General features: G+C 37.6%; 1 protein-coding gene across 4 annotated transcripts in view; it reads left to right on the plus strand.

The window, feature by feature from the left end:
* ARHGAP12 (Rho GTPase activating protein 12) overlaps positions 1–27,260 on the plus strand; it is a 75,242-nt gene that overhangs the window by 21,547 nt on the left and 26,435 nt on the right. For 3 of the 4 annotated variants that reach the window (XM_036401188.2, XM_036401174.2, XM_036401167.2), the window contains 4 exons: positions 10,693–10,956; positions 16,015–16,155; positions 17,718–17,798; positions 26,060–26,185. In XM_036401188.2, the coding sequence (XP_036257081.1) occupies positions 10,693–10,956; positions 16,015–16,155; positions 17,718–17,798; positions 26,060–26,185 (612 nt within the window). The remainder of the gene's footprint in view (positions 1–10,692; positions 10,957–16,014; positions 16,156–17,717; positions 17,799–26,059; positions 26,186–27,260) is intronic. The other variant, XM_036401180.2, reaches the window with a different exon arrangement.

A 27,260-nucleotide genomic window follows, 5' to 3' on the forward strand; every position in this document is an offset into this window, starting at 1 on the left:
TATTTCTTGGAGGTTAACCACTTCAGTGAACTGACAATGAGGGTATGTCCCTATTTTTTTTTCTGAAATCTGAAAAGCTTGATTGTCCACAACTCACTCCTCACATTTGTGGGAATGTCTGAAATTGGAAGGACGACTAGATCCAGTGGTAGCCTCTTGTTTTGTCCCTGCTCGTTTTGCTACAGGTTGAAAAGAAAATTGTCCTTAAATTTTTCTTTTTTGGGAAAGTGTGCAGAGGGAGGGGAAAGAAAATGTCCTCTTTCCTTACTGGTATGATTTTATGACACTTCTGGGTTTTAACTTATTTTGAGTATTAAGATACCCTGGTGGTTTGCAGAGGAGAGGAAAATATAGCATCTTCTCTGGCTTAAACTGATTTAAGATATTCCCAACATTCCTGACCCAGGTTTTCTTACTAAAAATTATTATTGGTAATATTTTTTAATTTTTCAAGATGCTGTGAGGAAAATGTTGTATTTTATACTTCGGATGTAAAATATTAAACAGTGTTAGATTTAATGTTAAAACAGTTTTTCTCAAAATGCTGACAAAAACCATGTTCTTCAGAGTTCAGTTTTTTCATTCCAAGTGTGGGACTTCAGCTAGTAAACAAAATATCTTTCTCTTCTTACTCTTAGCTTTCATCATACTGCTGCATTCTGTACTCTGAGGTGACAGGAAGAGCTGTCTTTAGTCAGCTTAAAATATTTGTTATCCTCTGCCTGAGCTACTTGGGGTACTTCTTTCCTTCTTTGATGGCATGAGGTCACTTCAGCTTTATTTTTTGAAGGCTCTGATCTGGTCCTGTATTGCTCTTTCTTACAGGCTGCTGGTTTTTCTTAAGAAAAAACAAGGACTTAAACCCAGCATTTCATTGTGCATACTTGTACAATAAATCAGCTTCTTACTATATACTTTTAAAAGCTTCTTCATTTGTTTCAGATTTCAGATGTGAATGTGCTACTTTTCAGGATGAGGGTTAGAGATTTGTAATGTAGCCTTGTTTACAAAGCCTTGTGGGAGTAAGGAAAATAGAGAACAACCCCATTGTGGTTCTTTCTCACTGCATAGGGACAGAAGCAAGAATACCAAAAGTGCTATTGAAGGTTGTGGACTAAACTGCACTTAAGCTTTCAAGGAAAGTTCCTTATTTTGCTGATCAGGCTGTTGCAAAATTTAATTCCTTGTTTGCTCTATATGTAAGTAATTTTTTCCCCCCACTTCAATCTAGCCATTTTTACCTGTCCCTGGGAGAAATAGACAGTTCTTTACTTATTATTGTTTCTATAACTGATTCTGTTTTAGATAGTTGAAGATAATTCCTTCTCTCAGCCACGTTTGGAATTTAATTAGGCAGCTAAACCTCCTTAAGAACTAACACAGAGGTTCTGAAGGAGAAGGTCCTGCTCTCCTGTCACCTTAGTCAGACACTTCAGAGGTGTCTCCAGCTGACCTTGCAGCGACCTGCAGACACCTAAGGAGTCGAAATATGGGAGAGCTTTTTGTTTGTTTGTGGGGGTTTTGTTTGTTTTGTTTTAGAAGTCTCAACGGGCTTAGTTTATTGCCATTCTGGTTTTTTCCATCCCTTTGCTGCAGGGTCACATCAGCATCAGGGGTGCAGAGGGCAAGGGAGATGGGGTTGCTCCTTCTGGTAGCCAGTGGCCAGTCAGTACACCACCATAGCTAGGTCTTAAAAATGTATCATTAATCTTTGATTTTCTGAAACAAATAAATTTGTGGTTTTTCTTGTTTTCTAAACTTTGAGTTGTTGCCTGACTCTGTGGAACTATGTGCTTTATTGATTTGGTTACCTGAACTGAATTAGCAAAAGCATTTGCTGAACTTCTGTACAAGCAGAAGTGTCAGTGTGGTTCCGCCTTCCTGCACGAAGGAAATTCTTTGCTTTTGTGCATGGGTAGTTAGGGTAACTAACTCATGTAAAGTTACTTTGGCAAGTTACTTTTCTCCTAGCTTCCCTTTCTTCTAAGATTAGCAAACCAATTTTTTCAAAAGGAAAAAGTAAAAAAAGTTGTTTTGTTTTTTTTTAATAGTATACATTCTGATCTGTTAGAAAGGATAGCTCTTGTGTGTACAGACTTAAGAATATTCTGAGATTCTTATTTCCCTAATTCAAGTTTGTTTTATAATAGAGTATGAATACATTACTTGGTGAATAGATTTAATAATAATTTCTCTAGACTTTGGATGTATAATTTGTGTTTTGCTTTGCAACAACATAGAGCTAGACAGTATGTTAAAATGTGGTTCTTCAAATCATATGTTTTGAAATTATTTAGCCAGTCATGATCCCTAGAACATGCTTTTTCAGGTGTTCCTGTGTATAAATTCAGCACTCATGAAACTTGTTTCCCAAGATTTTAATACAACGTTTGTGGAAGTCAAGGTGAATAGCTACAGCTACCTCAGCTGTTTCTGGGGTTTATTCCTGAGTGGGCAGTGTAATCAAGGAAATTGATGTCTGGAGTTCTGGGGCACATGAGAGGTGTAGTTGCTTGTGAATGGTAATTGCAGGTAATAAACTCAGGGAATGCTTGGAGAGGCAGATGTGGAGGGTACAGGGTAAAAAGTGACTGGAGCCTACCAGTTACCCAATAGAATGTATTACTGTTAATATATTAGTGAGGCAAACCAACAGATGCCCTTCTAGTATCTGATTTGATGCTTTGCTTCCTAGGCCAGTTAACTGTGCTCTTCACTGGAGTTTGCCACCTTAATTAATCCCATAAGGTATTTCCAGTATCCCAGTAAGTGTGCTCATACATCAGCTTTGCTCATATGTTTGAATACTGGTGATATTCTGCAGCTGCACATGTTATTAAAAACTTCTAAGTGTTGATGTTCATAAGCTCAAGAAGATATTTTGAAATTATTCTAACACCTAACAAAGAAATACTACCATAACAAATGCTTGCTGGATTTGCTGCCACGAACAACATTTGGCGAAGCAGTTTCACACAAGTGAAATCTGCTTTTGCAGCAGAGTAGAAGGACAGCAGCTGTAAACTGAGTGGGAGTTCTGCATTTTCTTGTCAAGTGTTTGGAATGAAGTACCCTTTCTAACAGAGCACATATTTGATGACTGTTCTGTTTTAGAACTATCTCTTGCAAATTGTTATTTTCCCTATTTTTTTAAGAATCCCCAACTAACTATCTAACTATGGTGGAAGTGAACCATTATAATATACATATAGAGTTTCTTAATTGTTCTGGGCTTTCCCTTCTCTTTCTAATAGGAGAATATTACGGTTTTTGTTCTACTGAATGATGGGGTTTTGGTGACTTGTGTGGTAGTATTCAGACTTCATTCTGTTCATTCAAGTGGTTCTCAAGCTATCTTTTAGGGTTTTGAGCTTGCTCAGTACAACTTCAGTAACTTGGGAATTTTATCAGAGGTGGTGTTTCTTTTCCCATCTGCAGTTTCATGGGTTCCTGGCTTTACACTGCTTTGTGTAAGCACTGGACCCTCAAAAGTACACTTAAAGGCCATGGGATTTGTACTTTTGAAAATGTAAAGTGTAGAAAAAATTGCTATTCAGTTTGAAGTGACAGTAATGGAAACTTTTCCATGACCTTGAGGCTATTATGAGTTCAAATCATACCATTCTACACTATTCCACAATAATACTTCATAGGAGCTAACTTCTTAGATGTGCTGTGTTTCTGTAATGGATACAACATAGAGGTGTTCCATGAAGATCTTAATAATCTGCTTTTAAGAATGCTTTCACCTCTCGGAGGCAAATGAGATGTACAGCTGTACATTAAACCAGTTAAAACAATAAATGCTTTGATAAGTGAGGAGTCTCCACTACTTCTGAAACGTCAAGAGATTATTCTGCTGTAACAGTTCTAAAACTACTGAAGTGCTTGTTGTGTTCTTGTGATACTTGCCATCTGAAAAGCAGTACCACTATTGGCCTATTACAGGAGAATTTTCCACTGGAGAAAGCAAGCTAGGCTTTTCTTGTGCTTTCTTAGTGTACTATTTTAGTGTTTATAGAATACATCCTTGAGAGAGATCACAAATGATTCCCAACAACTTTATTGTTCACAAATCAGCATTCAGACATGTACTGCAGGCTTCACAGAGCTCAAGAACTGACAGCAATTGAGCTAAAATGCAGAAACAACTTGAAATTAACTTCCCTAAAAGTGGAGGAAAAATAAATGTGTAAATCTCCTTCTGTATGGCCTATCCAGGTTGTTCAAGATGTGGGCTAAATTTCTGAATTAGGTTGCAGATACTTTCAACACACATAATAAAGTTATCAGCATTTAATCTGGTGAACAGGGGGAAAAGGAGTGAAGGAATTTTACTGTCTGACTTTTCAACATTGTCAAAATTGGCTCCTCTTTCCTAACTGGGGTAAGCTTGCTGTGTAAGCATGTATGGCGTAAAGTGTTTCATATGGTATTGAAATTTTCTGCTATAGGAAAAGCAGCTTTGTCTATATCCTTGGACAAAAGCTTTTTTATGGAAGGGAGAAGCTAGATTGTCCAAGTGGCAAAGTACAAGTACGGTAAACACTGTCATCTTTGTGCATGTTTGACAAAGGATCCCATTGTATGATCTTATTTCCGTTTTTTTAAATATTTGACATCACTGTTGCTGTCCTTCAGTATACTTTCTTTTATTGCTGTAAACTTCCTACGTGCATATGTCATAGTTTGCTCATGCAGTGAGCAACTGCAGGAATGTGAATGGGAAGTTTGCAGAGTATGCAGGGAAAAAAATGGTTTTCCGTCAATTTTCTTTGATAAGTCACTTGTGATGGATGATCTGGGAGTGGTCTCTGGTACTCCAAGACCCAGCCAAGCGCTCCCTCCTGTCACAGGCTGTGTCCTGCTGCTGCAGCCAGTTTCCATTCCTGAGTGCTTGTCAGTGTGGCAGAAGGAGCCACCTTTCGCTTTCTGTACTGCAGGATTTTGCAATACAATTAAATCATTATCTTGATGGTAGGAAAATAATTTAAGTTACCTCTTTTGGGCTACAAAGGGAAAGAAATATATTTAGTTTGAGGGGCTTTTTGCTATTCACCTAGATATTGATAGATTACACTAGCACTAGATAAAAATTTATATTTTCATCAACTATAGGAATTTTTTGTTTTATGAGAGAGCTGAAACAGAAGGGAATTTACATGGCTGAAATAACAGAAGCATATTCAGGCAACCCCAATGTCCTAAGACTGTTTCATAATCTGGTTTCATTAAGCAAAATATTAATAGAAGTATATATAATAAAATAATTTGTATGCAACTATCTCCAATAATAGAAAGAAATAATATCTCAGCCTGTAGTTCAGTGCAAGTAAAATGCAGAATTTTCTGAAAGATAAAATTAGCAAAGTGAATCATGCTTAATTTAACTGTTTCCAGTCCAATAGGAACTTATGAGTAGTCATTAAAAATTATTTTGAATCTATCTGCTTAATTTTTAAATGGGACCCTTTTAACTGTTGAATGGCCTTTATTAGGCAGATATATTTGAATGATTTGTATGAGATGATTTTATTTCTGTATTGCTTTGCAATGTCATATTTTTTTCCTTACCAATTTATAATGGCAGATCCACTGAACACAAGAACTTCAATGCACTTAAATAATATTTGCATTACTATAGCTTGTCTGAAATTTATAATCAGCTGTTAACAGGCTTATAATGTTTGCTCTCATTGTTTTATATGTTCCTTAGACTTAAACTGTGAATTATCCAGCCTATGTTGGAGAAGGCTAGAGTGTAAAAAGTTGTTTCAGTTCCCATTTAAATTTGCCTTGTTAAATTAGCTTGTTCTGTTCACCTCTGAGGTAGTAGAGGACTCACTGAAAAATCTCCCTTGTGTGTTTTTGGGTATAAATTGTAAATATGCCTGTATCTGTTAGAAAGAAAACAGAGTCCAGAACATGTTTGTAAAAATATAAACCAAAAACAGAAACAGGAAGGAAAAGATGAGCTAATTATTCCAGTTGAAGCTGTCACTTCATGAACATGAAACTGTAGAGTTTTTGAGATTTCTTTTGTATCATTCCTGTTTGAATAAAGCTGGTATTGAAATCCCAGGCCTTCCTAAAAGGACAGTGGGAATTCCTTGGCAAGAAGCTCAGTTGTTGAGGGAGCTGGGATGCTTCATTCCCAGTCTCAGGATGCTGTGGGGTTTGCCTGTTCTCCTTTCTTCAGCTTGCTGCTGTAGAGACAGTATTCCCTTACTTTCCTTCAATATAATGCTCCTCTTTTGCATGAGTATGGACAATCTGTTGTTTGTAACTTCATAAGGAGTACTGAGATTTGCCTTGCCTTTTTTTTTTAAGGTTCTTCATTTTTAGCAGCTACTTACAGCAGTCTGAATGCTGCTACTGAAAAATGAAAGCTTTTACATTCAGGTTCATAGCATTAAAAGAAGCTGCTAACAGAGGCACCACAGTGAAAGCTATTTCATGTGTGGTAGGTCATGTTTTGCAGGCTAGCATTGCAGTTATTCTTAAGGCAGTTGTTATGTTCTACAAGTTTTTGTCTTGAAATTAAGTTCTATAAAAGGAAAAAGGTAACTACCTGTTGCAAGTGAACTTTGTTTTCTGGCTTTTTGTTGCTGGCATACTCTGCCACTTCACAAGGTACTTTCATTACTGAAATGTGTACATTTGCTTTCCACTGCACTGAGTTCAGGTTTCCAGAGGCCTGATAGCATATCTGTGGCCTTTGTTAAAAATGTTGACTGTTCATTCATGAATGATTAACAGGTTGGTTTTTTTTTAAAGGCCCATTTCTACTTCCTACTGTGCCAGTATAAAAACTGTGTTCTGAAAATGCTGTGTGTGCAGTCTCTGTTTGAGGAATGCTGTGTGTTGATCCTGGAAACTTGGTCCTGCTTCCATGAAACTCTCTTCCTTATCAATTACAACAATCTAGTGTGAGCAGACATTTTGGAGAGACCTAGGTTAAATGTGGCAGATTTTTACAGTATTATACAGAGCATTACTGGCCTCTGGGAGAGGCCCTTATGTTCTTGAAGTTGCCAGTGTGCTTAATGGGCTGTACAATTTTAATTCATGTTGTCATGTCAGAGAAGTATTTCTGCTTGCTAATTTTCCTACATCACTTTTCCAGCAAGAGTCCTTCACTGTTCTTAGCAGGAGAAAGCAACATGAAAAATCCATATCAAATAGCAAATGAATGTTGAAATGTTTGGAGTAGAAAGCGTTTTGTGCGTGCATGCATGGGCACGTTGAAGGACGTGTTCTTGCAATTCTGATAGTGAGAAGACAAGGAGTCTCTTTGGGAAGATTTAATTCCATGTTTATGAGCAGTCAGAGTTTGATAGTGCCAAAAAAAAAAGGCCTCAGGGAGGGAAGTTCTCACTGGAAGTCCTGTTTGGTGTTTAACATATATTTAAATCTCCCTAAACTGTGTATGGTTTTGGGCATACACCCATGGAAGTGATCAGGAACTGTTTTGGTCTAGGTAATACTTTGTCTAATCATATTAATATATTGTCAGTAAGTAATGATTTTGGTAAATGAAAGTTAAATTAATCTGCTTTTTGGCTTAAAATTATTCAAGTTTTTTGCAGAAGTCAGTTGTGAACTCCAAAATGATCATTTGGAAGGAAAGTGGGAGGTGGTGCAGTGCCTGGGAGCCCTACAGGGCCCTGCACTGTGACCTGCCTGTGTGGGACTCCCCTTCCCAGCCTGAGGGGGGATTGGCCCTGCCAATGCTGGCATAGAAGGTACACTGATGGTAATTTCTGGAAACTTTGAACTTTCTAAAAGCTGCTTTTCTTATCAATAAATAAGATATTGACAAAATTAACCTTGTTAAGGTTGAGTGCTGTTGAACTGAGCAAAATCCTAGACAAAACAGCATACCTCATCATGTGGCTCAGGGTATGAGGAAGTTTCCTTGTGTGCTGCAAGGTTATTAAAAATAGATCCTGATAACAAAGTCATATCCCTCAAAGATGTACTTATGAGCTAAGCTGTGTGTTACAGTCAGATTGGTGGCTTTGCTTTTTCTTAATTCCTCCCTGAAAGCAGTAATTTCCAGATGTCTTTCAAAAATCTTGCAGTTCTCTCTGAAAAGTCTGTCAGAAGAGAAAACAGCAGGGAATGAAAGTAGCTGGAGGGCTGGCTGGGCAGGACAGCTAGTTGTCTTGTTTGTTGCTCAGGAGAAAAGTTCTGTCTTCTCCTTGAAAACCAGAAATTGGTATGTTGAGTTTGGAAGCACTAAGCATTCAGAAGAAAATCCCTCATTTACACTTTCATATCGTCTTACTGTTCTAAACATAGCTTGTATGCTGCCTGAGTTAGGTGGCAATACTTTGGCTGTGAGCTCCCAGTATTGGCTGAGCATGTTCATGTCCTGCAGTTTCATCTGGAGTTGTGCTGGTTATAATGCTGGAATGGTTGAAAACCTCCATGTGAAGCCTCTGAGCCATATTCCTGTGTGTTTCTTGAGAAAATATTCCAATGCAAAAATATACCAAGCATTCTGTGTTTCAGGCTATTTGGAAAACATTTTTATTAATACACACAGCTGTTCTTTTAGTGATGCCACTTAGCTGTCTTAATTAAAACAAAATAGTAGCTGTTAAATTTGGGCCAGACAGAGGAGCTGCCTTATTGCTTTGTGTGGAAGAGCAATTTCAGGAGGAGGTGAGGGTTGTGCAAGCCACCAGCCCCCCCTGGCAGCAGCCAGGGTGCTTGGTGGTGCCACTTTTGCCACTTCCTTAAAAGAGAGGAAGGAGCTGGAGGTTTGTGCATTCTGTGGTGTCATTTCAGTGACAAACCCTGTGGTTTAACGTGGGAGGTGCAGCTCTGCAGGCTCTTGGACACCAAGGCAGACATGGTTCTCTTGAATGAGGAGGCATCAAGACTACTGCCCCAACATCCAGGGAATTGGTTCATCCCTGAAGACATTAGGGTGGTCTTCATTCACAGTAGTGTTGTTTATGCTTTTAGGGCTCTCAAGGTCAACTCTACCAAAGGCAGCTGTTCTGCCTTCCTCACAAAAAAAACCCCAAACCAAATAAAACAAAAAAAGTCAACATGTGTGACTTGGATAGTAGAAAAATATCCTTTTACTGTTATCAAGTTTTGTAGCAGATTTTTTCCTTCAAATCAGGTATAGGAGGATACTGATTGATTTTGGCTTTCAGATTTTGCCGGTGCTGCATTTTTTTTTGTTTTCAGCACTTGTGGTTTGCCTGAGATGTACTGTACTTGCTATATCTGGCAAGCTGTGTTGTCTCTTTTAAAGGCACGCAAAACAAGCCCATGCCCGTTATAATCTCATTAAGTTCCTCTCTAGCTGTTTCCCCCTTCGGTTGTGGATATTGCCCATATTTGGTTCTACCTATGGTGCAATCAGTTTATATCTGATTGTGTGGTATGATATGCTGTCTTGCCTGAGCAAACCCTGATAATTTATGATTAGATGTGGCCTAGATTAGCATCTTATGATTTTAATGTTTAAAAGTACATTATAAAAGATCTTTTATGCAATGCAGTAGCAACAGGAGGCACAAGGACTTGCCTACAGCAAAGCTGCCTAATTAAAACCAAGGGGATGGTATGAATTGTATAGTTTTTCCTTTAGAATGCCTAATATTGTACCCCAAAATACAAAAATGGCAGTGCATTACTAGGAAACTCTTTATTTTGGTTTAATAACTAGCTGCTTTCACAATCTCATAATCACAGTTCTTGTGAAAACACATGCTCTTACACTCTGCATGGCGTATTTGTATTGGGCTTTAAAAATTGAACATCTGAGGCTTTATTTCTCTCCTAAACACTGTAGGGGCTCATTTGGAAGTACTTGTGGTTTCATTAAGTTCTTTGGTCTTGAAACCATAATTTCTGCTGTCTGTCACGTTAGCAAACTATTTATGAATAAGCAATTGTCATTAGTGTTTTGTTTTCTTATGGGTATTTGTTGTTCTACTTTTGTGCATGTATGTGAACAAAATCAGGTGGATAAGAATATCCACTTAATTTCTACAAGAAGTGAGGGGTAATTGAAACACTTGTTGATGTTGCCTAAAATATTTTCAAATAAGCATGTTTGAAAAGGCATACAGGTGAACTGTTCAGGTGTTTTTCAGAATCTCTTAGTCAATTTCTTAGCCACAAGATTGTGCTCATCTTTCTGACTGAGCTGCCTGTTTAGACCTTGCTGAGAATGCAAAAGCTCTGCTTTGCATTCACCATCACTGTATCAACAGTGAGGTGGAAAGGTTGGGGAACAATCTTTGCCTAACAAGTGGCATCTCAGAAATGCTATGTATTGTCTTCAACAAGATCACATTACTTACAGTTTCTGAGCAATACTTGAGCTGTAAATCTGAAGTTTTCCAGCAAGGCATGGCAAGCATATAATTTTTTGATGATGATTCCAGTGTATTTGAAATCTGCTGTAAGACATAATTATCAGCTGTCATCAGGAGGAATGCTGAAAAAATTGTTCCGTATTAAATAAATATAGCTTGTGATATCTACCTTAGAATTAAGAATCTAATGTTCTTACAGCCCAGCATTTTATGGCTGTCCTTTGTGCTTTTCTATTTAACAACAAAAGAAGGAGTTTGTTGGTTTGTTTTACTACTGCATTCTGATTTGTAAGGGAGCATTCGAAAATTCATTTGCTCGTTAACAGTGCATTTCTTCTCTCAATAGCCAACTACTCCACCAAGCCAAGGGAGGCCTGATTCACCAGTTTATGCTAACTTACAAGAACTGAAAATATCTCAGTCTGCACTTCCACCTCTACCTACAAGTGCTCCAATCCAAATAAATGGGGAATGGGAAACCCATAAAGATACGACAGGACGCTGTTATTACTACAACAGAGGATCACAGGAGCGAACCTGGAAACCTCCGCGGTGGGCCCGAGATGCAAGCATTAATAAAGGGGATTCCCAGAGCCATGCAGATCATGAGGTAGTTCCTTCTGAGATCAAAAGCAATGAGATTGTAATGCATTTGAATGGTCTTTTGCTGTGGGATTTGGTATCTCTTGGTTTTGAGGCGTCAAGGAGTGTCTTCTTTTGTCTTTTTGGTTATGTGTCTTGGTATGAAGTGGTCAACAGTTTCACTCTTGAGTTGCTTTTGTGTACAGGAATGTGTGTGTGTAACTGTGTGGAAGAGTAGCAACTTGTAAAAAATGCCTATAAAAACAGCCCCATATTGCTACTTTTGACTAGATTCCATTCAGACCATTAACATATTCTTTAGGTATGTCAATGGAGTTTTTTCATAATGTAGAAGTTCTGCTTTTGCAAAGCCTTTTGGTAAAACTTTGCTGCTGACCTTGCTTGAGATAGTTGAAGCTTACTGTGAAGTTATTTATGTTAAAAGACAGTTTGGACTAATATTTGAGGTGCCAATTTATTCTGTGCAGCCAGTTGCTAGGGAAAGTCTGATTGTGAAGTGCATTTATCTGAACTGCAGTGGTTCAGATAAAGCAAAGGAATAGTTGGGAGATGGATATTACTATTTAGATATGCTTAAAATAGTGTTCTTGTGTCCAAACAGTACTGAGGTTAACTAGTTTCCTGATGGAAAGAGAAAGCAAATATTTATTAAAAAATCTTCTACATATTTCACTTCTATATTCCTTTTTCATATATATATGTATACATATATATATATATATATATTTGGTGGATTTTCTACTGTGACAACTATAACTAGTGTCTCTCTATATCCTATATATATATATATCTAAGCCATAAAATCAGCGTTTAGTTTAAAAATTGAATTGTGGACTGCTCAAAATTTTGTGATTGCTGGAAGCCTGTCTACCTCTGGAAAGGTAGTAACAGGAACAGGTGAGTAAGGGAAATGGAAACCTTTCATTTCCTTTGGCACTGGCCTTCACAGCAGCTGTGACATCCACAAGCATTTAAATAGCCAAATTTTCTTGCCTCAGACGAATGGCAGCCAACAGGCAAACAGATGGAATGTTTATGCCTTGTTCCTTTGGTATCTCTGGTGATGGTCTCTTAATTTATCACTGACTGTCCTTTTGCTGGATAAGACTGGTTTTAGTCTGGGTAAGCTGATGGCTTTTTTGAGTAGTGATTCTCCTTGTCCTAGTAATGGTTTTCTTGTTGTTGTAGTTCCATCTCCCGGTAATGGTTTTCTCTTTGTTGTAGTTCCATCTCCTAGTAATTGTTTTCTCATTGTTGTAGTTCTTCCTTCTTTTCATGGAAGGATTGCAAGAGTTCTTTCTCCCTCCCCATCTGCAAGCAATCCCTCTGACTCCTGCTCATACATCTGTACCGTCACTTCACCACGTGGTTGCATCTTTGGAATGCTTGATTTTTAATTTGCTTTTTAAAAATTGCCCGTAACTTCTTTCATCTCACTTCTTCTGTTTATTTGTGGTGCTTCAGGTATCACAAGTTGGCCATCAGGCAGTTATGTCTATCAAGTTTTCAGTCTTTGTGAGACCAGTGGAGGATACATGTTTTGATTTTTAACTAGACACTAAGTCTGTATTTCCTGTAGCATAAGCTCCTTCGGTAATTTGTGTCTTGGCTGGGTTATCAAAACATGGGTCAAGGGAGAGGCACACATTGCATGGTCATGTCAATCCACTTACCAGCAGTCATGTTTTGATTTTGAAGCTGCCTTTCCCCCCACCCCTCTTTCCTTTTGTTTCTTTTTCTGTTCTGCATTTGGAAACATGCTTCACACTCTACTGTTCATGTTGCTTTTTGGAACCTCTGGGTACTTAATTCAATATAAAGTAAAGATTGAGATCCAAGCCTGAGCTACAGGAAAATGTAGGATATCTCAAATTTTGTCTGATTAGGGAAAGTTAGAGCTAATATATCTTAATAATTATAAGTTGGCTTTTATGCTAGCCTGAGTTATACTCTTTTAATAATAAAAGAGTACATGCAGAAGGATTAAAAGCTAGTTTTTACTAATTTGTCCTCAGAGGAGCTTGTGTTGTATTAGGTAGCAAAATGGAAGGTGATGTAAAAATGAGAACGGAGAGATCAGCTATTATAATATATGAGTAATATATGAAACGTGACATAGTTTAGAGTTGGTCTTTGAACTTTGTGATTAGGAAATCAAATTTTATTGGATAATTAAAAAGAGGCAGAATTGTACCTTATTTGCCCAAGTAGCTGGTCACAGACATGGCACAAAAAAAACAGTAGTAGGTCATGAGAGTTAAATGGATGGGATATGGGGAAGCAGTGGAGTCCTATGGACAGGACCTGTAAGAAAGTGTATAAGATTTTGAAATTACAGATAAAATGTATTAGAGGCAGTGATTTGTTGATGTATCTGAGGAAGGAGTGCTCAACAGTAACTAGGAGGAATTTGTCAAGTGAAGTGATTTAATTAAGTTGAACTGTAAAAGGAATGAGATGTCACAATATCAGAGAAGACAAACCCTTAATACCTGGATAGGAGATCATAATGTGAAGGAGACATCCACAAATTACCCAACAGCTGTAGAAAAGCAATGGGTTTTAATTGAATTTCAAAACCAGATTTAAATCATGTCCAGAATGTGATTTCATTCCATGGGTTTTGTTTTAATATAAACAAATGGTAATAAAGGGATGGTAGCTGCCTTAATTAGTATTTTTTCCTGATTATTTTCACTTTCAGAAGTAGAAGTAATGTTAAAAGCTAGAAAGATGAAGTGATAGGAGGGATACAGGTAGCTGTTCCTAGTAAATGCTTGGTGATGAACTGGTCTCTGTCTCCAGGAACTTTCTATGTAAACAGAAGAAAGCCAAGAATGACAATAGAAGCAATGCTATGGGGGACCTTTTCTGCAGTTCTCTTTAATGTCACAACAAAGTTCTTATAAGGCACCTGTCTGCTTAAGATGGGTTTATTTAAGTGTGGGATAGTGTAAGTGGGGATGAGACTTGATATAAAGCATGGACAATATGAAAAAACATATAGGCAGTTAATGCTGAAAAAGTGTTGAAAGTGAAATTGAAAGCTATGGAACGAGGTTTAGCCAGTGTTCTCTAAACAGTGTTCATGCAGCTTTAGCAGCTGTTCCTGACAGCTGAGGGACAAGGAGTGCCTTGGCTTGGTAAAATTTGTAATAACTCAGGAATTTTGTTGAAGTTTAGGTCTGCAAATGTACAGGATATGAGTTAAACCGTGCAGCATCTAAACTATTATTATATGGATGCCATGCAGATAGACACATTAACATTCCTACTATACAACAGAGGTTCTTCTAGGAGAATTTTCATTTTTAGGTCCTCTGTTTAGTTTTACCTGTGTAGGGTGTTTCTTCAGTATCAGGAGTTGCTTGGAATAGGCAAATGCCAATGTATTATATTATTAGGTCATAATCTCTATAGATAGTAATAATAAAAATGTCCAAAGTCTTCTACATTGATTTACCATATGTCAATGCAATTAATATTTAACTATTAAAACCATGTAAACTTAAGTACATGTATACAATATAGCTATCCTGTGAAACAGTAGTTCAAATGGGGCCAATAGCACCCTTGGCAACTCTTCAGTCTTAATTCTGCAGGTGTAAGAATGAGACTGAAGACTCCCCCCACCTTGCTCCCTCTGCTCTCCTCCCCTCCCCACAGTGGTTAGGAATTGGCAGATGAGAATTTCACATTGCCCCATGTGCAAGAGAGGTAGCAGTGGTTAATCCATAGTTTACAAGCTCACATTCTGTAAGCTGTAGAGGACATGTGCATTTTTTTCATGTCCCTTAATTAATGGTCTAAAAATTTCCTGTGGGTTTTCCTGTGCTTGGTAAACTGGGTCATGTCAGTTAAAGGAGTATGTGTCACACAAGTAGTAAGGTACTCAGAAAAGTAACACCAAAAACCTACACAGAAATCATTTGGATATGTCACTAAACATATAGTCTTTAAACACACTGACTTTTAAAAACTGGGGAGTTTTTGATAATTGGGTATTTTTTGTAAGACTTGATTTTTTTTGGGAGAGGTTTTTTCCTATTTAAAATTGAAATTGTCTCTCTCCTGCTTTACAGTTTTTCTCAAAACCCTTATGCCAATGTTATTGAAGCATAGTATTTTATTAGTTTCTGAGTAGCAAGGAGTCTTAAATGTTTTGCCTCCTGCTAGCTGAGGATCCAAGACACTGTGAAAGGAAATCTACATAGAATTCTTCAGGAGACCACAGCATAGAGATGTTGTAGGAGATGAAAGAAGGGAGATTTTTTTGATGCATGGAGTGGATGCTTAGAATAAGACTACAGTGTGTTAGCAAGGGGATGAACAAGGTTTATGGGGGTACAGAAATAGTTTGATGTGTGTGTAAAATCTTTTCTCTACATTACACATCAAACTTGTTTCTAGGATAATAATTGACTTCTACCTTCAGGAAACAATTTTCAGCTCAGCTAGCTGTGCCTTGTGCAAAGCCTTGCTTTTGCAATGCTCTTTGTCATGTTCAGTTCGAAGGAGGAGAGTGGAAATTCATAGTATTTTAAGATGCAGTGGACAAATACTGTAAAATGCTGCCATCTAAGAGGGTGAAACTGGAGTTTCAAGTTGTCCTTAATCATTCCTGTGTTTCCAGATGTATTTCAGAAAAGGAGAAGTATTTAGGTATGAAATTAGGGATGGTGGTAGATGGTGGTAGAAAAGTGAGGTAGCAGGGCACCCAGGGTTTTTTTTTAAGGCAATGCAGATTACTAAAGCTAACTCTCTTCGTCAGTAATGTAAATCTGTAGGAACAAAATTTGGATAGACAAAACCCCTGGAGTTTAAATTTGAGTAGTGAAATCTGATATAGTGGAAATTAAAAAAAAAAAAATCAGTAAAAGCTAGTTCTGAAAATACTTTGAATTGTCTGCACTGTAAAAATGCATCTCATTCTCTCATAAGATATAAAAATGTGAACTCTCTGTTTTCATTGCTATTTTCTTTCTAGCCAAATAATCTTTGATCTTTCAGATTTTAAAGCGCTTTCATTCTCAAAACTGCCTTGTATGTTTCTGACTACTTGTAGCATCTTTCATCAGAAGAAAACGACCACAGTTCTTGTTACAGCCAGTCAGATAGTCAGTATGGTTCTCCTCCAAAGGGTTGGTCAGAAGAGTTGGATGAACATGGTCAAACCTTATATACCAATGACTATACTAATGAAAAGGTACTTTTTCCTTCTTCTCATCATGTGTTCTAAATCTTTTCCACTAATTCACTTCTAGAAATGAAACCTGCATTTCCAAAAGCGAGGAGCGTACATCAGCAGTAGCTCCTTCTGTTTTTTTAAAATATGCATGAAGCTTTAGCAAGTGAACTTTTTTTCTTATGTATATTTTTGTTATTTAGAAGCAGTTTTAGTTCCAGTTGTGTGTCAGATTGTATTAAATGAACATACCATGTATAATGTTTTTAGTTCCTGCCCTTCCCCTTCCTCTTGGTTATACTTCAGGAACAAACTTTTTACCAAAAAGTTTTTCTTGCTGTCTTTTAAGAGCTGCTCTTGTCTACATAGACCTTCTAGTTAAGATGTTTTTTAAACTGAATGTAATGCTGCTTTATCGCTTTCATAATTTCCTTTATTAGAGATTTTTCACTACTGCTTTCAGATGTAGACAAACTTCTTAATTAAACTACAGCCGTGTCAGCAGATTTATGCCATCTAATTGCTACTGACAACTTACTGTGATTCTGGGCATGCCATAAACATTTCTCCCACTTTGGATAAAATACAGTATTTGTTTATATTTGTAAAGCAGTCCATTTTTCCAATTGTTCTCTGAAGTTGCATTTTTAGTTTTTTAAACTTCTAAAGTTCACTGAAACAGTACTTTGTTATATTATAGCACCACCTGTTCTTGAGCTGAATTAAGCAAGTCCTATTTGCAAGTATTTTTGAAATAGTTAGATTTTTTGTCAGTTTTAGAATTTTATTCTCTTTAATCAGTTTCTGACAAACATCTGTAAAGCACAGTCCTATGTTTTAGCAAATATGCAGCCTTCTTTTTTAATTGCACTGGGATTGATAAAAACCAGCCTTTCCTACCACAAACTGTTATAGAAAGGAAATCTTGTGAAACCTACTTGAGCCAAGAGCCTTGCTGTGAGTGTTTCTGTGTTTTTCTGTAATCATCTTGTTGTATTTTTCTCATTAGAATTATTTTCTTTCTGCATGACCAGTCCCAGTTGTTGTGGGTTTACTTTGATTGTGGGAGGTGCTTTTCTGTAGAGGTTACAGAAATTATAGTGTCTTCTTCATGACTTCTCTAGGGACTGCATCTCAAATTTCCCTTGATGTTTTAAAAAAATTGTTCAATGAGTGCATTAATCTCTCATATTATCAGCAGTTGCTAGTTGAGCTGCTTTTTTGTAATTTTTTGTGTAAGATCCTGATGCAGATGTGATGGAAAAATTGTGCCTCCCTAAACTGACAACATAATGTTGATAGGAACGAGATATGGCATCTTAAAAAAAATCTATTTATCACAATCTCTTGTGTGATATTGCTGGACTTTTTTCTGAGGAATTACAGAACAAAAACATCAGGATGCTGAAAACTGTTGCTCTTACTGCAATCTAACCTTAGTTAGTTAATGGAGGTTGTGCATTAGACACAGCCGAAGTGGATGGCACTTAATTAAAAATTAACTTTAAATCTCAGGTCTCAGAGATTTACTGTTGTGACTGTCACTCTGATTACCTTTTCTATCATCACATTTCTTTCTGCAGTGGATAAAACACGCAGATGAACAAGGTAGACCATACTACTACAGTGCTGATGGCTCCAGATCAGAGTGGGAGTTACCTAAGGTGAGTGACCTAAAAAAGAAACTTCAGTAACTTGGGGCTTTCCCATCTTCCTGAATATGTGTTCTATCAGGCCTTTAATGTGAGATATTAACCACCAGAGGACTCAGATATTGCTCTTTGTTAGTTATTGCATTTTTCTGGAATTTCTGTTTATGAAGAGGAAAAAAAAGTACTCAAGGACATGAAATATGGATATATATAGATTATTTAGATGTCAAAGGAGATTAGGTGTTTTTGCTGAATTGAGCAAAGGTTTTATGCAGGGCTGCAGAATAGTATCTGTGATTTTGCTGTGGCAAAGTAGAACTGTATAGGAAAAAGGAGAAATCTTCACTGAGAAACTGTAGTCTATTTTTAGGACCCTCCAAAGTGGTAATGCAAACAAGTGTTGAAAAACAAAAGTTTCAGTAGAGTTTTATGGTGTTTTTGAGGATGGCACAGTTTCACCAGAATTGTGTTCTGGTATTTATTAATTTTGTAGTGAAAATAGAAATTCGTAGGGAAGTGACAGATCTGGGGGACACTTGGTAGTCTGAGGATGTATCTAATACTCCTTAATTCTCATATTCATTTCAAAAAACTGAGCATTTGTCATAGGGATCTTGTTATGTATGTCTTCCCTGCTCTTTGTTGGATACTACATAATAAGCTGTGGCCATTAAAAAAATCGTTTCACACAAAACTGTGTGCATAAATATATGAAAAAGCATGTTTCTCCATTATTGTTTTATCAGTACAAAAATCAGTGTCTCGAGTCACTTCCACTTAGAAAGGAGCAACCTTAATAGGTAGGGTTTTCATAATACTTGTGAGAAAATATTTACATGAAAATTAGGAATGAAGTTATATATAAAGCTGTTTTGTTATGGCAGTAGAAGAATGTGCAGCTGAAGCACTGAGTTAGCTTTGAGAACTCTTCTATGTCAGTCTGATGTGTTAGGTAACTTAAATTTTGTAACATGTCTCAATGTAACAATATCATCTGTACCTATTGGTTTTAAAAGCTGTTTAGCTTTGGTTAGCTATTGGATTTATTAGAAGTCTTAAAATCTGATAGACCAGGTTTTACCAGGAGCAATTATTACTTCTGTATGTATAATTGAAATAATTTTGGGGAATAATGTCATGCATTCATTCACTTCATTCTATGACTCGTGCTGTGCAGAAGGTTTTGACTTGGAAGAAATTGTGTTTCACAAAAATAGATTGAGTTAGGATTTGAATTAAATAGCAAATTGCCTTTAATCCAATTAGAATAAGTCACAAAGGTAATCCAGAACCATTACCTGAGGTACATTAGGAGGCATAAGGGAGTGGGTTCTAGTATTTGTTTAATAATGCATGTTATTCTAGTGATTCTAAACAAAGTCTGAGTTCTGTTGTATTAGTAGGCACTTCCAAAATGAAACATTGCCTTTGATTTGTAATTTGTGATCTGAAAGTGATCACAAATTGATGTTAGCAATTCTCCTTGAAAATTATTTCTTATCCTTCATTTGGGTGGAATGTACTTGTTAATCCCTTCTTGAAACTAGTCAATCTTGACTGGCAGCAAATATAAGGTTAACAGAAGAAAATGAGCAATTGACTCTTAGATTCAGAATCTTGGCTTTTAGCCTGAAATTCTGTGGAATAGTTTAAATATTTCAACAAAATATTAAGCTAGTTTATGTAACTATATATTTGAAGATGTTATGCTTGTGAGTAATTAAACATGATTGAAGATTAGTCTCTCAAAGATCTTCCTGAAGCTGGTTATAAAGTACTTAAAACAAATGAATTAAAGAACACTCAGACCATAAAACTGCTTTGAAGAAAAATAATCTGTGTTGAAAGTTCTCTTGAGCAGCGAGAGAAAGCCATAGAAAGATCTTAGCATTGTAACACTTGCTAAAATGAAAAGTAAGTTACTAGGAAAAATCCTACTCTTGCTCAGTTTGGATTTTTTTTGTTTTGTTGTTGTTTTTTGTTTGTTTTTGGGGGTTTTGTTTTGTGTTTTTTTTTTTTTTTTTAAATCCTCAGTGTATTTAGCACAAATATTGCCTTCCAAATCTTGTGAAATAAAGTGATATAATAGAATGGTCATGTAATACTATAAACCAGAAAAAGAATAGAATCTTTTTGTTAGATGGTTGTTAATAATCTGGATTTCATTAGAATTAAGAATGGTTCAGGGATTTCTGGAAATAGCACACTAGCTGAGCTAATACTGTGACATTAAAAATCTTCAGAGTAATAGAATTAAATATAAATGTGCACATGCTTGGGAATAACACTCTGTTCTTGTACGTGTGTTAAAAATTGTGAGGGAATATGTTGGGAAGGGCGGACAGTTACAAAACAAATTACTTTAGACAGTCTCACAGAAAGCCCTCCAGTCATGTGGATTTAAATAACATCTAGGAATAGCTGGATGCCTCTGGCTAAAAATGATGTTTCAGATGCAGTAGCTTTGACAACTGCTGAAAAGTCTATTAAGGCTCATGATGAGTGTGACCCAGCTTTCTGCAGTGGAAGAGAAGAACATACTGAATTAATCTTTAAAATGGATAATAATATTTTAATCATAGTTTCTACTAGATCCTGCAGAAGACTGAGATTTCTCATCTGCAGAATTTTGCTGTATTCAGCTTTTGGTTCTTGCCAATTATTAAAAAAAAAAAAAAACCCAACCAAAACAGTCAAGCAACAAAAACCCCAACAAACAAGCAATTAAAAGTTAGATAATAAAATATGTTTATTTCCTGTTTAGTAAAAAAATAATGTCTAAATCCAGTTTAAGAAGGGCTACAGCCCTATTCCAGAAACATAGTTCTCTAATAGGAGTTTTATGACTTAAGCAAATGAGAAATCTCTGGTAAGGGTGAGGGGAATTAAACTCATCTCAGGAGTAAGAACTCCCTAATTTCAGAAGTTTCAAGAAAAGTTAACCTATCAAAGTGACAAAAAAAAAAAAAAGTGGAAAATCGAATAAATATCAAAATGAATAGCTCAAATGAGAGTTATAGGGGATAACCTAATAAAAAGTAGAGATTAAAAATCTCTTAGATTTTCAAAATGCATTCCTAGGCCAACACCTGACATAAGAGCATGCTGCTTGGCCTTCCTCTGAGCAAGCTCACTGATCCAAGAGTAGCCTTTGGAAGAAAATGTGTCTACTCTAAGCCTCTGGAATGAACCCAGTTTTAGTGTTAATATTTACAGACTGTGATATTGAAATTGTCTGTGTTCTTCTCACAAATTCCTGCAGCATAAACTCTCCTTGCTGTACCCACAGAGGAAGGGGTAGCTGGAGGAGTTTCATTTTTGGCAGTGTTAATGGAGCAGCAGTCTGTGAATTCACTCTGTGCACTGCCAGCATGGGGGGTGAGCTCAGGGGCCTCACTTCTGGTACTTGGTGGATGGTTTTGCTGATGGAGACCTGAAAACTGTCAGAGCATGATAGCTGAAAAAATTACACTATAACAGGGGGCAGGTAATGTCAGGAACATAATTAAATGGTGAAGGAAAAGAAATAGGAGCACATGTAAAGAAAACTTTGATTGTCTTATGGTAAATTTTTGTTCTGAGCTGTGCTGCTGGATTTGAAGTTTACCCTGTGTGTTGGCATTTGAGTCTACTGCAAGTGAGTGCACCAGGCAGTTTCATTAGCAGTAGTGACATTCTTGTGCTTAAATTTGGGATTGGCTGGTGAAAGCTGAGACAGCCTCAGTTGGTGTGAGGATCCAGGTGGTTTTTAACAACACAAGTTGTTAAAAAAACAAACCTGAGTTAAGTATGAGAAGGCAGTCAGGGTTTTTTTCCTTTCTCTTTAATATCTGTATTTCTACTCACAAAACCTGGTTTGATCTTCCTCATTTGTCCTGGGGTTTAGTGGCTCCCACCTCCCCCCAGCCTTTGCTTGGGCACACAGCAGGACCTGTGGCAATCAGCAAGGACTTGGGGTGCTCATCAAAGATGAGCAGTCTTGGTGACCCTGAGGATTAAAAGGAGAAGCAATGGATGTCCAAGACAGTAACATGAATAAAGTAGGTTATCCAGAGGTGTCTTTCAGTCACTGGTACATTTGAGCTCGAGCTGCTTGTCCCAATGGTCTCGTTCTGCCTGGGTTCAGTTCCTTCTGTGCAGCTGAGGCTCCAACTGCTATCACCCTGCCATCCTCTGGCAGAGAAATCTTCATTCCCTAGAGAAAGGAAGGGAATGAAATCCCTTGAAAGGGCAAAAGTAATCCTATTTATTTATGGAGGTTTAAGAAGAATGTGTTACTGATTTAGTTGATAACAAAAGCAAAAGTTGTAACATAGGTGTTACATCTATCAGAATAACTTAAAAGTTTATTCAAAGCCAAGGACAGTAGGAGCACTAGAAAGTAGTTTTGTTCTGAGGCAGCTTAAATTTAAGGAAGCTTCTTCTATTTCAGACAGTGTTTTGGAACAACTGCAAATAACATATATGAGGTGCTAAAGGGTACTAGGATAGCCCAATGTTTTTAAATGCTACTGTTTTGAATTCGATTGCAGTAAGGTTGTCTAAAATGCTTCACTTCAGGTCTTTGCCAGCTTTCAGTATTGGTTGTTTTCCAGTCTTTTCTACCTTAGCCCACCCAGTTCCTTTGTCTGGTTGAAGATGTTGCTAACACAAACCAAGAAGAATCTTTTTTCTGTTTCTTAAAACTGACAGATCTGTGCCATCTCTGTAAGAATGGGGACAACTGCTACAAATAACTTGGAGGTGTTACATTTGTTTCAGCCACAATTAGGCTAGGACAGAGCCTTGAGCCATGCCATGTATCAGCTTAAAATTAAAGAGAAATCACTCAGCCAGTTGAGAGGGTTAGAAAATTTTATACTGAGGCAAAGAAAGCCTTTAAGTAGTTGGAGAAGGTGTTGAACAAATTCAGCAATGAAAAGAATACTGTGTGACCTAAATTTACACCCCTGGTATCCTTGAACTACAGCAAGAACAGTTTCAAAAAAATCCCTTGGTGTGTGCAGTCAGAGGATGAACGATTTGCTCATGTGCCCCCTGTGTGATAAGAGATGCTCCCAATGAAAGGGGGAGCAAGCTGGGGTGATGTGCCAGAGGGGTTAGTGTATTGGGATAAATTTGAGTTTGAGGAGGATTTCCAGTGAGCAGTAGTGTGTAAATGTGGAGTTGTGGTCTATGTTTTAAAAAGCTTTAGCATTAGGAAGCAAACACTGCACCCTAAGAAGATGCTGGTAAGGCACATGGTGTAGCAGGGCTTGTCCCACCAGGCACTGTGCAATCTTGAATGGGTCAGTTTTATTGCAGAGGCCTTGCCTGATCTCTATCTTCAGGATCACACTGAGTCTTAGGCATAGAAAGCCTGCTTATGGTTATGAAAAACAAGATTTTGTTTGAGGGAAGGCAAGCCCTACCTAGTTTCAATGGTGAATACTGCAAATGCAGGAGGAGAGAGAGCAGCTCCTGTGCAGGGTGGGAGTCCTGTAGAGCATCAGGGAACTGACCTGAAGCTGTTCTGCAAGGCTTTTTGAACTGAGCTTGGTGGGGCAGAGCAAAGGGCAGCAGGGTGGTGTCACCCAAGCAGGCAAACCCTCCTGCTCTGGCCACCTCTCCCTGGCCAGTGGACACTGCCTGGTCTAGAGGATGCTGAGTTCTGCTGGACAGTGTGGAGTAGGAAGTGGTGCCTCTGTCTCCCTCTGATTCTCTTTGGACATCACAGACCAATTCATGTATTTTAAAAGTGGAGACTTGTCCTGAGCTCAGAAACACAAAACTTTTTATTTCCACATCACCCTTCCTCCCAGCATGTTTTACTATTTATAATTATAAAACAAACAAAAAACCTCTTAGACATCTGAGAAAAGAAAAAGATTTACTTGAAGTTTCTATTGTGAGAAAAATGGGGCAAAAATGTCAAATGTTCCCTTTAAAGACTTGTCAGTTTACTAGCACTGTTTGTATCACCAATGCAAATTATTTAATCTGCTAAGATGCATAGAGCTCAGTGTTCGTGAGTTGTTAGCAGTGCTTTGTTGATGAGCTCTATATACTGTTGCTTTGCTTTCTTGTTAGATATGTTTAGTAAAACTTGAATTTCATGTTACAGTTCCTTTCCCCTTCAAGGTGAGATTGTTTGTTAGAGAAGTTAACTCCTGTGGGTTGTGATAGTATCAAAGGCACTGTTTAAATATAGATCACCTATGCCTGTATCCTAACTTTTAAATTCAAGATAAATTACTTCAAAATACATATTTGTTTATTCAATTCCTTCAGTTACTTAAATGGAAAGTGCATGGAAGATTTCCATAAATAATGTATACCAGTGTCAGTAATGTGTAAATCTATTTCTGAAATAAACAGTTCTGTTTCGTAGCAAGAAGTGTGTTGGAATTGCCCACCTAAATGGGTTCAAGCTGCTGCAAGGAATGCTGTTTGTTGCATCCTTTGTGATTTAGACATAGTTTGCTGGAAGTTGTTTAGATCTTAGTTTTGCTGGCAGGCAGTTTTGCTGCATGTTGCTCAGCATGCTGCTGTGGTTGGGGTTGCAGGAGCTCTGGCAGAGTGGATATTTCCTTAACAAGAAAGCAAGCCAGCACTAGGGTCCTTTCAGCATGTACCACAGCTCAGCTTCTGATAGAACAAGGAGACAAACTGAGAGCTGGTTAAACCTCAGCACTGTGGGGAAGCAGTTGTCATGTGAGTGGAAATGTGCTGAAGCCAGTACAAAGGCAGGCTCAGAAGTGACTTTCTGCAGTGACAGCTGATCTGTTTCTGTCTGTACATGAACTACCAAATTTTATTCTCAGTTCTGCAACATCCGTTCACTTGGGAGTGTTTTACTTATCTTGTGCATATTAAAATAATGTAACAAAATGCTAAAGTTATTTAGCTTTTAAGCATCTGTTAGCTTATTTGGAGCATTAACTCTGTTCATAGTAAACTACAAAGCTGACTCAAGCATTGTGAGTGCTATAGCAGTAGTAATGCTGGTTCTTTATTTGGTCAATAAATATAACTGTATTATGCAATCTTGGTTAGATTTAGTGTTCATGTTGTGTAGGTTAAACCTTGCCATGCTTTGTTGGTATGTGCAGGTACAGGTTATTCTGTCTTTGAACATCCGAGCTCTGAGCTTATAGCGGGGATCAATATCAAAACTGTAGAAGTCAGTGTCCTTGCAGAGATTTTGCTTTAGCTAAAAGGAGCACTTCACTTTTCTTTGTTATTTCCTACTCAGTGGATTCTAGTGCTTTATGTCACTCCACAAATGCTGCCTTAAGTTTCTTTGTATGTGCAGATTTCAGTCTTTTGATACTGATTGAAAAGAATGAGATTTTAGTAAATCACTTAAAAACCCCATACATTGATGTTGTCTTTTCTTGTTTGTGTTTTCAGTATAACACTTTGTCTGAAATATTTTTAGAATTTTTTATAATGTATTGTAATGATGTAAAATGGCAACACTATTAATGAAAAATATGCTGCAATTGTGGGATCTAGTTAAATGCTGTGTCCTTCTCATGACCCTCACATTTTCTCAGTGAGTTTGCATGCTCTTGAGTTACTAGAAAACCTATGATAAATATGGTCTCTCCTTGGTTATTACAACTCTGCTAGGTCTTAAAATTATTTCCTGCTAAATATTTATCTTCCATGTTTATGGAATGTGTACATTTGTATATGGTAAGTACATTCCAAACCAGCAAATTATTTTATAAGCAATTAGATGTGTTTATTCTATGTAAAATTTGATGTGTTTATTCTGTAAAAGCAAGTCCTCACTCTCATGTCTCCTCATTCTAGGCACCCCAAATGTTTGGATCAGAGTCATACAGGCAATCATAACAATCTAACTATTGGTAGGATCACAGGTTTTCGTTTTCTTACACAAGAGCTGGTCAGACGCTGTAGTACTGTCAATGCAACATGAAGAGTGAATGTTTACATTTTGTATTTCCTGTAATTCCTTGGTGGTTCTCAATACCCTGTTGGGTTGCAAAATCAGCAGCATCTGCTGCAGAAGAAATCAAACACCTCTCTGCCAGCTGAGAGTATTATCCCAACATGCCAGTCTTAGCTACTGCTTCAGAGAGGACTAGAGGAGAAAGGAGAATTCTGAAGACTAAATGCAGACTAAAACCAAGGCTGTTTGCACACCCTTGGGTGGTGACATCAGGAGTCTGAAAGTTTGCACTGTTTAGGCATATGAGTGGTATGTCCAGGTCTTGTTTGCTTGAATTAGATTCTACTTACAATTTTATTTTTCTTTTTTTTAGTACAATGCTTCACCACAGCAGCAGAGAGATATAATAAAGAGTAGGAGTCTGGACAGGAGGCTACAGGAACCAATAGTTTTAACAAAATGGAGGCACAGCACAATTGTGCTGGACACCAATGACAAGGTAGGAGCAAGTTATCAGCATGCTGAAATGCCACTTGTTTCTGATGTGTGACACATTTAATGTACCAGAAATTACTATGCCTGAATTTCTGAAATTTCATTTTTCTTTTGGTCTCTTGTATCATTGTGTATAACATGCAGCAAAAACAAGGGCTGTTCAATAACTTCACTACTGTTACTTTGTGAACAGTAGCTCTTTTATTGTCCTTGAAGTATTTTAACTAGTGTTAGTTCAGGGGAAAAGCTGTGCATGGTTACAACTGGGTTGTAATACTGTTATTGAAGGGCAGAGGACAGTACTGAAAGTGCTGAAACACTTGGCTCTGATCCTTTCCAAAGCTGAGCTGGTGTTTAGCCTGAAAAATGCTGTGGGTCAGTAACAACAAAAGCTGTTTTCTGCCCATTCTCAGGGCATGTTCTTTTTGGGCTCTACAGTAAGAGGTGCTGTTTAGGCCAGCAAGGAGACAGGGCCTTTCCCTTGCTCTCCCTCTGCTTTGACCTTTTTCCTTGCCATTTCTGCTTGTGCTGGGCCATTCTGCCCATGGGTCAGGAGAGCTGATGTGAGCTGAGCAGGAGGAAATGGGTGATGTACAGTGGTGGCATGGTGGTTTCTGTGGCTTCACTGCAGTCCATCCCAAGATACCTGGAAAATGAAATAACTTGGTAGTGCTGAAATCTTAGCACAAACTTCTCAGAATGAAATACCAAAAAATGGCATTGTAAGCTCCCTTTTCCGAAAATTCAGAGAAAAATAATTAAATTACTGCAGATTTGAAAATGTAAGGAAAAGCCTATGACTTGCCTTGTGTAATCACAGATGTCAAAACCAAACTTGAATGGACAAAACACAGTAGTTGTAATGACAATGGATCTGCTGCCCAGAGCCTTACTTGCTCGACCAGTTGTATCCATTTTAATGGACTTGCTTTCCATGAGTTGACTTAGCTCTTCAGAGCAGGATTTATTGGATTTGATCTTGAGCTTTTGAGTTGTCACTTTGGGATATATCATGTGTGGTGCTGAGGAGGCAGTGGCTGTGCTTGGCTGGAGACTTTGCACCTCTGGGCATTAATTCA

This window comes from Molothrus ater, chromosome 1 (assembly GCF_012460135.2).
Source record: "Molothrus ater isolate BHLD 08-10-18 breed brown headed cowbird chromosome 1, BPBGC_Mater_1.1, whole genome shotgun sequence".
Classification (NCBI taxonomy): Eukaryota; Metazoa; Chordata; class Aves; order Passeriformes; family Icteridae; genus Molothrus; species Molothrus ater.